The sequence below is a fragment of the Aedes albopictus genome, chromosome 1, assembly GCF_035046485.1.
Source record: "Aedes albopictus strain Foshan chromosome 1, AalbF5, whole genome shotgun sequence".
NCBI lineage: Eukaryota > Metazoa > Arthropoda > Insecta > Diptera > Culicidae > Aedes > Aedes albopictus.
Genome location: NC_085136.1, coordinates 336,152,504 through 336,168,425, shown reverse-complemented (window position 1 = coordinate 336,168,425; position 15,922 = coordinate 336,152,504). Strand labels below are relative to the sequence as shown.

The 15,922-nt window shown below is 40.6% G+C and overlaps 1 protein-coding gene across 1 annotated transcript in view; it reads right to left on the bottom strand.

Annotated features, from left to right (window-relative positions):
- Positions 1-15,922, bottom strand: part of LOC115268552 (prolyl hydroxylase EGLN2) — a 54,006-nt gene that overhangs the window by 13,804 nt on the left and 24,280 nt on the right. The window contains exons 3-4 of the mRNA XM_029876642.2: positions 10,917-11,036; positions 10,712-10,792 (exon numbers count right to left, since the gene is read on the bottom strand). Of these exons, the coding sequence (XP_029732502.2) occupies positions 10,712-10,792; positions 10,917-11,036 (201 nt within the window). The remainder of the gene's footprint in view (positions 1-10,711; positions 10,793-10,916; positions 11,037-15,922) is intronic.

Genomic DNA, 15,922 nt, shown 5'->3' with positions numbered 1-15,922 from the left:
CTGATTGCTCTTGGTTACGGTTGGGCCCACAACCGACTAGTACAAGCAAAGACATAGAACTGCGTTTTATTCAGTACGATATAATTGCAGGTTACTGTGATCTGAATATTCTTCCGAGATTGCTTTGCTATCAAATACTTGTGAAATATAGAGACTTAACTTGTCTACTATGATATGCAGAAGAAACTTCGTTTTGTGTAAAAATAGCGCCGAGCTTCAATCTTAAGGTAGAAGAGCAAGGAAATATTTGTTCCATCCTAGGAAGAGAAGGACCAAGGAGTGAAATTAGTTTTCTTAGCATGAGCTTATCTGTTGATACGAGATGTCCTCACGCATTGGTTTTTTAGCGAAATGGATAACGTTTCACAGTAAGCCTGGCTGCTTTAAGACTTGTAGTGCATCTCTCCAAACGGCATTCGACCAAGTGACGCGGAACCCTTGAAGTCCTGCGGCGGCAAAATACCAGGCTGGGTTTCAAGGAGGCCAATCAACGACGGATCAAATGTTTAGCCTGCGGATAAATTTCGGCAGCATAACTTGCACTGTTTATTGATTTTAAAGCAGCGAAAAGAAAAGAGAAAGAATTTAGTGATTTGCTGCGGATTGATAGGGAGTGTTTGAAGTTGTTGAAGAATTTATGTATCTTGGAACACTTGTGACATATGACAATGACGTTTTTGACGTAGGTACTTCTTGGAATCATTTGGTTTTATGCTCTCGCCAGTGATCGCCGTTCCAGAGTTTTCCAGGGCCATAATCATCGGTCTGTCTTTCTCCGACAATCCGGCTAGCAGCAACGTTCCTACCCATTCTTCCGATATGTCAAATTCAACACCCCGGAGCAGGTGGGTAGTTGACACGATTTGCGTTACGTACGTGTCGATGGAGTCACACGCAGCCAACGTATTGGTGATGAGCTTCCTGAGGAGTTTTACACGCCGGGTTCGATGCACGGCAGAGTTGACGAAATTTGAACTGACTTTGGGTTTCCGTGTGGGTCACCGATTCTGCGGACTTTGATTTTTCCTACTTTTTCACCGAATTCATAACGTTTTAGGAAAGCCGTTGGGAAAAAAAACACACTTCGGTTGATGGTTGAACTAGGAATGACAATTTTATTCTATACTACGCCTACTGTGATGCGGTTTAGGCATCGCTGTGGGTTACACATTTAAATTCAAATTCTGCACGTCTACTGTTACCTAGACTGTTACAGACGAAAGTTTTCCGTGAATTGGAAATGCGTATTGCAGCTATGAATAGGGCATTTTACGGGTTGCGGAACCCCAAATTTGGTTCCCGTGCAACCGATTGTGCGTTGCCCACTTTTTGGTGTGCTCTGGACCTCGGAAGATAGCTCTGCCGTGAACACTGTCTCTGTGATTGAATCTACGCAAGATTGTTTCAGGAACGTTTCAGAACAGATCCGAAGGTGTCTTAAAAAGAGTATCAGTGGATTGAAGAAAGATTTGTGTACCGTTTAATGGGATTTAAAGAGCGTTTCAAGTAGTATCAGAAGCGTTTCAGGAGAATCAGGGCCCCTTTGAACATCTCTTGCAAACGTGTACGCGAATAAATCTGTGACATCTAATCCGGTAGTTGATGGCGAAGCTCGAAGAGCACCTCCAGCTCATGTCGTTCTCAATCCTCACCATCGCTGCACCGCCTTTCGCACATTTGCTTCAGGAAGGATACCTTTGGAGTTAAGTTTGCTTTTTCGTAACGACGGCGGAGGCTTTCCCAGGTGTCCCGAGCCGTTTTTATGCCTTGGATGAGGTTTGGTTGGCTGTCCTCAAGCAAAAGGCCAATTGCCGCTCGTGCCTTCTGGTTCCTATTGTCATCCTACGTTCGAACTCTTGTTCCAGATCAGCTGCTTCAGGTCCAGCACCTAGTTCTGGTCGGTTCTCGGTCACGAACTGCCACAATTCTTCAAGAACTAGCAGAAACTCTACCGTTTACTTCCAAATACTATAATTGCTTCCATTCAGCTTGGCAAGCTGCCCGCCCAAACGATCCATTTTCGCTTGCAGGGTGAAAAAAAAAGATCGGCTTGTTTATTGATTGCTCTTGGTTACGGTTGGGCCCACAACCTGTTGGTAGTGTGTGTTGCAGAAACAACCGACTAGTACAAGCACAGACACAGAACTAAGTTTTATTCAGTACGATATAATTGCAGGTTACTGTGATCTAAATATTCTTACGAGATTGCTTCGCTATCAAATACTTGTGAAATATAGAGGCTTAACTTGTCTACTACCATATGCAGAAGAAACTTCGGTCCGTTTTGTGTATAAATAGCGCCGAGCTGCAATCTTAAGGTAGAAGAGCAAGGAAATATATGTATTCCATCCTAGGAAGAGAAGGACCAAGGAGTAAAATTAGCTTTCTTAGCATGAGCTTATCTGTTGGTACGAGATGTCCTCACGCATTGGTTTTATAGCAAAGTGGATAACGTTTCACAGTAGGCCTGGCCGCTTTAAGACTTATAGAGCATCTCTGAAGTACTACAAGCATTTGTAATGCTAAGACAACCGATGGAAGTAGTCAATTATATCATTTTTGCCTTTCTCGTACACCAAACTGTACTGAAAGGCTATGTGTTCACTCAAAAAACGAATGTTCGATAGAAGGCTCAGAGGGTCAAGTCACATATACCAATCAACTCAGTTCAACGAACTGAGATGATGTGTTTATGTATATCTGTGTACAAAAAAAAACTAGGGGTGGGTAATGTCCGAGATATAACCGCAATGTTGACGTAGGACAAAGGCTGGAACGGTCAAAACCAAGACACGCTGTCAAAATTCAAATGGGTGGAGTGATGCGTTGTGTTGTAAAATTGTTATGTATGATCCCCTTCGTTCACATTCATTGACTAGTTAATTTATTTTGAAGGTAAATGATCAATCAACCGTTCTTCGAAAGTATTTTCATTGAACGGATAAAATTATTAGAATATTAAATGGCGCTAGAAAGACCATTTTGATTGGAGTTTCACGTAAAGTAAAATAATCTGGATACGACAAACGTTGTTTACATCTGAAAAGAACAATTAGTGGTTTCTGTCGGTCGCTTTTAATTATCCGATACCTCTTGAGGAATCATTTTCACTGATCCTGAAAAGAATCGTTTAAATAACAGAAGATTTTGGCAAGACAATTGCATGAATTCAACACGCAATGCGAGTTTATTTTATCCGCACTGAATGTTGAAAGCCATCGAAAACTGACGTCGCTTGCTGCCGTGGATGAGATTCCTGGTGCTATCAGCACCATAGTCGAGAGTCGTTGCTGAGTTGATGTGCAGCTGCCTAGCTGGGAAGTGATATCCACTCTCCTTGACTGATCCATGGAAAATGACGAAAGGAAACAGAGGGAACAGCTTTTATGCCCCTAAAAGTAGTAGTAAATTTTCATTGAACGGATAAAGTAACCAAAATATTTAATGGTTTAGTTCATTTTAATTTGAAAAATATTAAAATTAAATTTTGTGTTTTACGCAAAATTGCCCGAAAAATGGATATTGCGTTGCTAAAATCCGGTTGGAACCATTAGTGGCCGGCTTCACCGCTGTTGCTTAGCCACCAAGTATTCAATCTTTCACTTTTCGATTACATCACACTTTTCCCGATCGATGGAATAACATCCGATTCACAACTCTTGAGGAATCATTTTCGATGGCCCTGAGAAGAACCGTTGGAACAATTGACAATTTTAGAATGAAAATGACATGAATTCATCATGCCACGCAATGCGAGTTGGTTTTCTCAGTGCTGAATGCTGGACACCATCGAATATTGACCCGCAGCTTGCAGCCATGGATGAGATTAATATCTTGCTTCACTTTTGCTGAGCAACGAATCTCTCAATTTTTCACTTTTGAGTTGCACTAAACATTTTTTTTTTCTTTATTAACGAGATTTTTAACCCTAGGCTAGTTCATCTCGGGACCCACGCTTTACTTCCCTTCCGAAGGAAGAACTCACATTTTGTGAGTCTGTCGGGAGTGGGATTCGATCCCAGGTCCTCGGCGTGATAGTCAAGTGTTCTAACCATCACACCAGGTCCGCTCCACACTAAACATTTCTCGATTGATGGAGGAATCCAATCCAATTTATAACTCTTTAGGAAACATTTTCGGTGGTCCTGAAAAGGCCCGTATGAATAATGGACGATTTTGATGCCACGAAATGCGTGTTGGTTTTCTCCGCACTCAATGCTTGACGCCGTCGAAAACTGGCCTGCCGCTTGCTGCCGTGGTCCGTGGATGGAATTCCTTGTGTAATCGGCCGAGAATCGTCGCAGTTGATGTACTACCAGCTTTGAAGGTGACATCCACCTCCACCCTCCTTGACTGATCCAACGAAAATGACGGAAGAAAACAGAAGTCACTGCTTTTATTCCCCTAGATTAGCAGATTAGGCTCCTCCCATTTGGCTGGCTTTCCAGGTTATTTCGTTTGCATTACCCGCCCCGAATGCTCCAGACGCATCAAGCAACTAATCAACCGAGAAATGAGAAAATTTTCATTGAACGGATAGAGTAACCAAAATATTGGATAATTTCGATCAGTTTGATTCGGAAAATGTTTCAACTTAATTATTATTAAACAATGTTTCACGCAAAATAGTCCGGATAGAATAATACGATGTTAAATTCCGGGTGGAACCATTAGGCCATTAGTGACCGGCTTCATTATTGCTGGGCCACCAAGTATTCAATCTTTCACTTTTCAGTTTCACCACACTTTTCTCGTTCAATGGAATAAAATTAGCTGATTCACAAACTCTTAAGGAATAATTTACGGTGGTCCTAAACCGTTTGATTAATTGACGATTTTAGGAACGAAATGGCATGAATTCACCATGTCACGCAATGCGTGTTGGTTTTCTCCGTGCTGAATGATAAACGCCACCGAAAACTGGACCGCCGCTTGCTGCCGTGGATTAGAATAAAGTCCAGTTTCACGATGCTCTGTCTTTTGCATTTTGGTTGCACTACTACATCTCGATCGATGTTGGGAATTATCCAATTAACTCTTGAGGAATCATTTTCGATGGTCCTGAAAAGAACCGTTGGAACAATTGACGATTTTGATGCATTCACCATGCCATGCAATGCGTGTTGGTTTTCTCTGCGGAGTGCGGAGAGTGCTGGACGCCGTCGAAAATTGACCCACCGCTCCGCTGCCATGGATGCGATTCCAGATGCTATCATCAGCACGATAGCCGAGAGCAGTCGCTGGGTTGTTGTGCTGCTGCCTTGCTCCAACCCGCTTGACTAATCCAACGAAAATGACGAAAGAAAACAGAAAACACTGCTTTTATACCCCTAGATTAGCATATGAAGCTCCTCCCATTCGGCAGGATTTTCAGTTAATTTCGTTTGCATGACCCGCCCCTCATACTCCAGACGCATCAAACGATTAATCAACCGAGAAATGAGAAAATTTTCATTGAACGGATAATGTAACCAAAATATTAGATGATTTAGATTAAAATGATGTTAAAATTGAAAAAATTTTCACGCAAAATGGTCCGGTTATGATAATGCGTTGCCAAAGTCCGGGTGGAACAATTAGGCATCATAATTGTTGCTGGATGAGTCATCAAGCATTCAATCATTCACTTTTCGGTTGTACTACACTTTTCCCGTTCGTTGGAATGAAATTATCCGATTCACAGCTCTTGAAAAATCATTTTCGATGGTCCTTAAACGGACCGTTTGGATAATGAATAATTTTAGGAAGAAAATCAAATGAATTCACTATGCCACTGCGCGTGTTTGTTTTTTCCGCACTAAATGCTGAACGCCGTCGAAAACTGCCCCCCCCCCCCCCCCCCCGCTTGTAGCCGTGGATGCGATTAATGACCAGCTTCACTCTTGCTGAGAAACGACGCTCTGTCCTTGCTTTGCACTACACCTTTCTCGATCGAGGGTGGAAATCCATCCAATTAACTCTTGAGAAATCATTTTCGATGGTCCTGAAAAGGACCGTTTGAATAATGGACGATTTTGATGAATTTACAATGCCACGCAATTCGTGTTGGTTTTCTCCGCGCTCAACGCTAGACGCCATCGAAAACTGGCCCGCCGCTTGCTGCCGTGAATGAGATTCCTGGTGCTATCAGTACGATAGCCGAGTGTCGTCGCTGAGTCGATGTGCCGCTGCCCAGCTCGAGGTGTCACCTCGACGGTGGTCGAAATGGAACTGACGAACAGCTCTCGCATGTTCGCATTCCTTCCTGCATCGTAGTTGCCCTCACGATGCGCACCAATCAGAGAGCGTTGGTAGACTGAACGAGAAAATTTGTCCGCTACCCATATTTATAGATTTCAGCGATTTCAATGTCTGACTTTAAAACAACTTTTCAACTATTTATCAATGATTATTAGGTTCACCGAATATTACAAATTAAACGCGGGAGTTTCATCTCTCAAAAAACGGGATTTGTTTATCATTTCGTACAGTGGGAAAGATACTGTGAGCGTTTAAAATCTTTCACTCAAACGTAACGCTCTTGGTTTCGTAAATTTTGAAATGACACCGGGTATAGAAAACAGAGACGTAGTCCTACGTCAAAAAGGTCACTCACTTTTGAGACTTATTGGTCGATTTTCGGAATATAGCTCGAATTGAAGCGGAATTTTACAGCATTGTTTACTATTGAAAATGGTCCGAATCGGTCTAGGCGTCCCGGAGTTATGACCATTTCATTGATCCGAACCAGCACCGGTAGAACCGATCGTATATAAAACTTAACCAAGCCCCATCATACGACACCTGAAACCATGTAAAATGGGTATATTTGGTATGGGGGAAATGTCTGGAGTAATAAAACGGCGACCAGAATATACAAGATGGCGGCTCAAAAGTCAACGTGACAGCTGTTGATTGGAATTTAGGGCACTACCACGCAATACTGGTATATTTGATATGGGTGAGACGTCTGAAGTTCAAAAATGGCGACCAGAATACCCAAGATAACGGTCTAAAATCCAAGATGGCGGCTCCAAATTGAATATAGCGACTGTTTAACGGACTTTTAGGCTCTAAAACCATGCAATGTGGGTTGGTATGGTGAAGATATCTGGAGTCCAAAAATGGCAATGGCGACCAGAATATCCAAGATGGCGGTCTTAAAATTCAAAACGGTGGTTTTTTAACCCTAAAAGGGATACCTGGGTCCATTGGACCCCAGGCGCCTTTCAGAGCTCGTCTTTGATGGAACACACTCAGCGAGGTGACGAAACTGAGGCTATGAAGAGGGGATACCTTAAGGGTTAATGAAGCTTTGGGCTCTGAAACCATTCAATATGGGTATATTTGGGAATTCCGGTCCGGAGTTTCAAAATGACGACCAGGAAATCCAAGATGGCGGTCTTAAATACAAGATGGTGGCTCCAAATTCAAGATGGCGCCTGTTGATTGGAGTTTTAGGCTATAAACCATGCAATGTGTATATTAGGTATGGGGAAGATGTCCGGAGTCCAAAAATGATGACCAGAACATCCGAGATGACAGTCTAAAATCCTAATGGAGTCTTAGGCTTTAAACCCAATTTAGTATGGAGAAGATGTCTGAAGTCCAAAAATGTTGACTACAATATCCAAGCTGACGGTCTAAAATCTAAGATGGCGTTCCGAAATTAAATATGGCGGCTGTTTAATGAAAATTCAGGCTCAAACCATGCAATGTGGGCATATTTGGTGTGGGGAAGATGTCCGGAGTAAAAAAATGGCGATCAGAATATCCAAGATGGCGGTCTAAAATCCAAAATGGCGCCTGTTAAATGGAGTTTTAGTCTTTAAATCCATGTAATGAGTATTTTTGGTATGGGGAAGATATCTGGAGTCCTAAAACGGCGATCAGAAAATACGAGATGGCGGTCTAAAATCAAATATGGCGGCTCAAAATTAAAAAAAAAAACTATATGATTTCTGGTGCCATGAAGTTGATTTTTATTAAACGGAAGAAAGTACGTTATTCATTAACATTTTAGTTGATTTTTATTGAAATTGTTCAATCCCCGCTAGGTGGATTAATTAGGGTTTTCAGGATTCATTTCAATGAATGGCAGTGTATGTGAAGACTTAACTAGACTAGATGAATATTTTTTGGACATTTTACGATGTTTAAGACGATATTCATCACAGCGAATTGAATGACAATGGTTACGGCGAAACACGAATGAAAAAATAAGACTGTCAATCTTCACTTTGGATATTCGAATGTTTTACACCCTGGTTTTGGTATGGAGCTGTATGGGTTTGAATGAAAAGATTAATAAGATGGAAATAACTTTTGCGGTGTTATTTCTTGGTAAAGTATAAGTATAACAAGATCATATTCACCAAAAAATTCGTTGTCTAGGATGTTCCCAAAATAGGTCCTCCGACCCAAATGGTAACCGTCTTAAGTGCTCTTAATTAAACAATACCAGAGCTGCAGCATGTGCAGATTTTAGGTTTAGGACATCGACGACGACTACTCAGCAGATATTTTAGAACCAGATGGTAAGGGCACATGCTATACGAAGGTTAAATGAGAAAAAAAAGATCGCTGCTCAAGTTTAGATTTTCACAGGTAACTTGAATGATGACTCAAAACACAGGCATTATCTCCACACACCTGGTCCAGCAGCAGCATGGAACTCGCCAGTACAGCTTCTACTGGCAAAAGCACACATGTGCAGGGTTTTACTGGAAAACCACTTCGTAAGGTGGAAGCAACACTTTAACAAACATCTTGATGGAACTAAGAATGAAGGTATCCGAGACGAAGATTCTGCGTCTTTTTGGCACAAATTCTTATTTGTATTATTATGTAATCAATAACGCTACACAGTAGATCTGGCTGCTATGATACTTGTAGTACATCTCCGATGTACTGCAAGCATTCAAGTATGCTATCGTTTTCCAGGGTTCTTTCAATGAATGGCTTTGTATGTGTAGACTAGACTAGCTTGACTTAGCGATACGAGAAACCTTTTAACTCTTGCGTTGTTATTCCTTTGGTCAATACTAAGGGTTTTGATCGGTGTGATCAAAAAAGCCTGTTTCACGTTGTATGGGCCCTGGGAGAGTGCCTTCGCTGAGAGGAATCATCCGATATGCGTTTAGTAAGTCGAGCAATGTGGACAATCTACAAAGAAGACCTGAAGTCGTGAGGCCATTGCTACATGATGAGATGAAATGAGATGCAAGTGAGCAAAATCAAATCATGTGACCTCATGGCAGGAATACGGTTGGACAAGAGAAACTGTGCTCAAGATGGAAATACAAGCATCTAGGAATGGCATCTAAAAGGTAGATAATTGAAAATTATCTGTCCAATAAAAAAAATGCTCAGCTGATGTTCCAGTCAGTTGCCTGTTTAAGGACAGGAGGGTTATGGGCAGGTGTACAATATGGGTTGTAGAAAGTCAACTAATATGTGCAGAGGGGATTGCTGTTAGTAGGTCGCAGAATGCGAAGAAACAATAAAGGACGAATCATCGGCTGATTTGTTGGATGATTAGGATCCGGTTTTGAACTTCATTCACCGACCATCAAAATCTTAATAGAATGACTTTGGGTATTTTAGTTTTCTTCTTCATGCCATTATAATCCTGTTTAGTAGGGAAAATTTTGAAGCCAACTTGAGTTCAACTGGCAAAGAAAAGAATACAACTGCAGAAAACAGCATAACTTCCCATATAACTGGAACGAAGTCGATTTCACATCTAGTAAAATCATCTCCGATTTGCTCGTAACGATGACCAGCTTTGTGTTCCGCGAAGCAATAATGGCACTAGACTACGTGCTGTTGCAGCTGTACCAATCTGGAAACGATGGAAAAGACATTCACTCCACGGAGGGAAGCGAAACCACACCAAAACAATATGAGTCATTCAAAAAAGCCCACCCCAGCAATTTAGTAGTGCAATGCACAGAGAAAGACCATTTCAAATCAGGCATCTTGCTACAACATGTATGTATGCAGATGAGTAATGTGAAACACTTGTACTGGACTGAAGACTTGTGGTTTAGAAAAGTCCCGAAATGCTCGTTAACGACGACCTTTACCACAAACCATAGTCTTCAATCGATGCGCTCCATCAATTGATTGCATTATTGATAGCAATAGCTCGTGGTGTGTATAAATATAGCTGATTGATGGCTGGATTTGGCGAAAAATGGCAGCGATCGCTCATGCGTGGTGAAAACCACGAACGTCGTTAGAAAAGATAAGATTTTAGCATTTTAGGGTCGTTTTTGCACCGGATGTCGATATACGGGTGGCTATTTATCGGTGATGCAGTTCTGTTATTTCTATAGCAGCATTTGAAAAGGGCGTTTGTATTTTTTTCTAGTTATTCATCTTTTCGAACCCTCTATGCAGAATACCCTCTACGAATGAGTGTAATCAGTTTTGTGCCTTTTAATTCCGCCCTATTTTGCTTATCCTTTGACAGATACGCGTATTTCGACTATCACTTGTAATCTTCCTCAGTGTCAGTTATCAGTTAGTGGATAACTGACACTAAGGAAGATTACAAGTGGTAGTCGAAATACGCGTATCTGTCAAAGGATAAGCAAAATAAGGCGGAATTAAAAGGTAGGTACGAAACTGATTACACTCATTCGTAGTTTTTCATATTGATTGATTTTTCGCCCTGTTCAAATGTTAGTCTAGATCAGTCATAGGAAAACATAAAATCGGCACTTACCTTCGTCCGTTCTCTAATGTTGTACCGCCCTAGCTTGCCGTTGTTGATCATTCGTTTACAGTTTGTGATTATGGCATCGACCTGTGTTTGGACAAAATAAAAAAAAATCAATCATCAACCAGGGGTTCTCAAACTGAATTTCATCCACCACTCTTCAATGAATCTGATATTAGTTTAGGGTGTAATCCCAATCAAAATCACTCACCCTATTGATCAGGTATCCAATGTTGTTACAGCCCGGTTCGCCTCCACCGATCCACACGATCTTGTCGCCCCGGATGTGTCGCATATTTTTACCGCCCCGATTGGAAACAAGCTGCCCATCCTGTGTGTATGCAACGACGCAACAATAAAAATAAAAATAAAAATAAAAATTTATAAAACAGATTAGCAAAATGAAACTTTTTCTTTCGCTGATAACCCGCGCAAAGGGGTGCCGGCCGGGTGGGGGATAATGGTTTTCCAGTGCCGAGCCGAAAGTTTGCTGAACGTTGCTTATCATCATCGCGGCGACCACCAACCGTTTCGAAGTTGAATGCGATGAGCCGTATAATTTGCGTTGCTCAACCTGATATACTTGTTCGAACCAGTTGGATGGCGGGAAGGAAAAAAAAAGTGCATCGCCAATCCCCTGTGAGCACCGAAACTGATAAGATAGAGGAAGGGAGTGGTTCTCAATCCAAGTAAACATTATAACACATAGAAACAGACGTAACACTTGGAACAAGTTTCATTAAAAACATCGTCATGAAAACGTAACCACCCAATGCTAAATGTACTGTGTTTGGTAGTGAGCAAACGTCAAACAGGAGCCAAAACGATACCAGCGCCGCGAGTGGTTAATCGACCTACTAATGAATATTTGAATCAACCGTTAAAAAGGTGATCGATGGGAAGCAATGAGAGTGGAACGTCTGTTTCTCTGTGATTATAACCTACGTGAAGAGCTGTACGATTGTTAATTGTTCTTTCGAGCATCATTTATTAAAGGTACTTGATGCTTCTTATAACTCAAACGTTTCATTGGAAGTCTATCACCAGATGCTTGAACCTTGAAGAAGCGGATTAGCAAATACTAAATTCATGGGGCCAATAAATATGATCATATAATATTTCACAAATTCGTCACGTACATATCTGTATTAACGAGATGACTAACTAATCTTAGAACGCATGGAACGGCCGTGGAAGTGATTGAAAGGTGGAAGCAGCACTACAATGAGAACATGAATGGCGTGGAGAATACAGGCACGGGAATCCAAGGCAACGGCGGAAGCGACTACGCCAAAGCAGCATAAAACGGTGGCAATAAAGATGTCACGTACGTATCTGTATACAATATCCATCTGCTTTACTCTCCTCTGAAGAATAATTCACATTTCTAGAAATGGTATTTGATTCCGGATTTGGTGTAAAACGTTTGACAATGTTTAAACCTGATTGGTGAGCTAGTTTCTTCCTATTTTTAATTTAAACTCAGTCATACACAATGGAAAAAAACAATAACACAACACATTTTGCAATCATATAGGCTCAGTGTACCAGTTATGGCTATAGTACCTCAAATTCGCCATAGTTGATTTTCAACCTTTAAAGATATAAATCAACAAGAAATATTTCGTGAGCTATAGATCACGATCACAAAATATGATTGCAATCATTCAAACTTCACAATTTGGTCAAATTATGGTAGAAATAAATCATTTTCCTTAACTTTTCGGCCTCCTTGCACCCTATTTCGCCATAGTGTACCAGTTATGGCAAATCCCATAAGGAATGCATGTAAATAGTGCGAAGTGGAACCCAAATTAACAAATGTGTCCATAACTGGTACAGGGTTCCTATCATTGGCACACGCCGTAATAAATACTAAAAGTAGTTTTGGCTCCAGTTTTATATTTTTCCTGTTAAGTATGGAAACTAATCTATCATTTGACTTATTGTTTACATTCGTTGGTCTTCTTCTTATTTTTGTAGAAATAGTTGTTCTTAGGTGGTGCGATAACTGGTACAGGCACCCTAACTCAATTTATAGCTTGCAAAAAAAAAAAAAAACATTTGTTTGTGAAGGCCGATTATGGCTGCCTGAACACAAATATTCTAGTTCTTAGAATAAATTACCGTTAGGTTTCATTACCGACTTTATGTAATCTTCACGCATATAGCTTAGATATATAGAGAACAATGAAATATATAATATGTTTTGTTAGACAAAATCGAGTTTTCTGTTAGCTGACCCATCTTGCCTCCGTAAAATGAGGTGGGACAAGATGGGTCAGATTTTGAACACTACTTATCAAGAACCAGGCTTCAAACTTTATGACGTTTCTATCATCTTTTATCAGAACTGACTAGTGTATATGAAAGTCGTAGCAGAATACAGAGAAATTCGATTTGTATTTATAAAGTTAGGGCATCTTGTCCTAGTAGTAATAAATTTAGTGATTAAGGTGAAACATCAATAAATCCAATTTCAGTTTTACATTCAAACTTTAGAGGCACACTTTTACAAAGGAAGCGTTGAACAAAGCTGCATTTGTTTATCATGAAGATATCAGAAGCATCGCATTATCGTTTGCTGTGTATCCTGTACCGTAGTATCATCGATCGTATTTGACATTGCATCATGCACAACGTAAACAAGTTCAAGTCGCGATAAACGATAACATAAATCCTATGATGCCCGAACTTTCCCTGTTCGCAGAGACGCCAAAGTAAACACGGTCTCCGATCAGCAAGGGTTGCCTACTAATATTCCTTCCCTTTTCCTGACTGTAAGAAAGTGAAAACCTGAAATTGTGACTGTAAGAACGGCCAATGAATCTTTCAGGTATAAGCGGAATCACTGAGCTGTTCACAGTTAGAAAGATTATGACTACTCCCAATTATCCTTTCAATTAATCCAATGTGTATTCTACTGGTTTCGTTCAATCGCGGAGTATCAACCATTCACGCTAACGCCGCTCAGCACAAAAGTGCATAATTTCCAGACTACACCAAAAATGTGTAACCCTTGCACATTCACAAAATCAGCTCCTGTGTCCGCTAAATCGTTAAATTCGCAAAAAAAATGGACAGCAATCTAGCTAGGTTTACTAGTGACCTTGGAAAACAAAAAAAAATGACATTTCGCATCTAGACGAGTGTACGAGCTGTTTTTTGAGAATGTGTAACTGTGACACATTTTTGTGTGGTCTGGAAATTATGCACTTATGAGTAGGGCTTACACATTTTAGTGCTGAGCGGTTTTACTGTGTTGGGCATAACAGAACCGAAATAATTAGTACACTTTTGCTACTTTAATACTGTGTTATGTTGGAAGTCGGAACTCGCGGTAATTTCGAAATTAAGGATTACAAAACTTTAAAATTGAATAGAAATGATTTAGTGGTTTGTAGTATTACTCCTTATCTTTCAACTAGGTTATCCTCAATCACTAGTAGGCGAGAACAGATTTTGACTTAAGGCGAAACTGGAAGCATTTCCTCACTTTTTGGTGTTTGATTTTTTATTGAATAACGAAGCAATATTTTCAAAATCGGTTTCCGTACACATTCAGTTTCGCCTTAACTAGATCATTCCTTAAAGGGCTGTTTGCAGTTCATAAGGATTTTTTCGGCGTTTGGGAATGCATGGGAAATTCCTTGCCTGAATCGCTCAAGAGAACGTGTTTCTTCGATCGCAGTACGCAGTTGCGAAGAAATGACAATTCAAATGGCAGTCTCTGTAGAAAGTTTCTGATAGGAATCGCTCATGAACTTTCTTGAGCCATTCCTTTTGAACACGAAACTAGGCTTAAGGTTGAAGAACTCATCATTGATATCATCGTCATCATTGAAAATTCGAAAGCAGTTTTCTCGTTCAAAACACAAATGTTCGTTATGAAAATGTATTCACTGTATCCCAGATGGAGAAAGGAATGCAGTGAATATATTTTCATTATAAACCTCTATGTTTTGAAGGAGAAAACTGCTTTCGAAAATTCAATGATAATGGTGTTATCAATGACGAATCTTTCAATTTTAAACGCTTATATCGAAAGCACGTATTGTACTTTATTAAAGGGTTATAACTAAATTATGGTCGCAAAAAAAAACGATTTGACGCTCGTACATATCGCCTACCTTAGCCAGAGAGTCCGTTTTCTCATTCCCGGAATCGAGCAATGTGAAGGGACCCAAGCTATGGTGATGGTGTACGAGCGTTTGAACAAAGCACTCAAGGTTTTCCGTTCAGAAAATACACCAAGTGCTTCATTTGTTTTATTGACCGAACAGCTTAGAATATCGGTGAAAATGAAGCAGTGGTCAGGTGGAAGACTGCTAATGTACTTTAAGGTGTGATATATGGCCGCTAGCTAAGCAACATATACCGAACAAGGCTTTTGAAGCATGAAGGCGGCGCTATGAAAATCGTTGTAAACACCAAAACCAGTCGTATCATTTCTTGTCTTTGAACCATCTGTGACGGACTATCTGCCAAAGCTATAATATGCCCGAACTTAGTTGCAAAAAATTGAGGAAAACACATGGAACGAAATGATTTTGGTATTCCCTGGACCTCACCCTTCATGGACAGATAAAAATCTACAGAGGAACTGAGAAGTTATCACGATTGGTGTTAGTTAACCGAAGAGGGACTTAGGAGCTTAATTACCACAACGTCATGTACCAGTAGTACCCACTCATAAGGGGCTGTTCATAAGCCCCGTAGACCAAAATTTAGCCATTTCAGACCCTCTCATCACCCTTCGAAGACTTTTGTTTATATAAAAATTTTGAAATTTGTATGGAGCGTAGACTTTGGGCAGACCCCGCCCCTCCCCCCAAAAAGTCTACGTGGTTTATGAACGGCCCTTAAAATGAGTTTGAAAGTTCTGTTCGAGCAGCTTTTCGACGTTTTCTATTACCAATGGATTTACTACCTCGCATCGGATAAGAAACCGAAACGATAGCTCCACAAAGTGGTTTGTTAAATGATGTAGTACACCAGCAAGGACTAGAGGTACTAGTAGAGGACCTATTGTGTGAATCTAGTTCATGCAACCCAAGGCGATTCGAAGGCAACGGTAGTGAACTCGTTGATACTTCAGCAAGTGTGTTTTCCTTAAAAAAAATGTTTCAAGTAACAATCTGGATAGCCGTGCTGTAGGTAGGCTCGTGGATCAAAATTCCATCTGGAAGGGGGTGAATCTGGAGGTTAAACTTCATC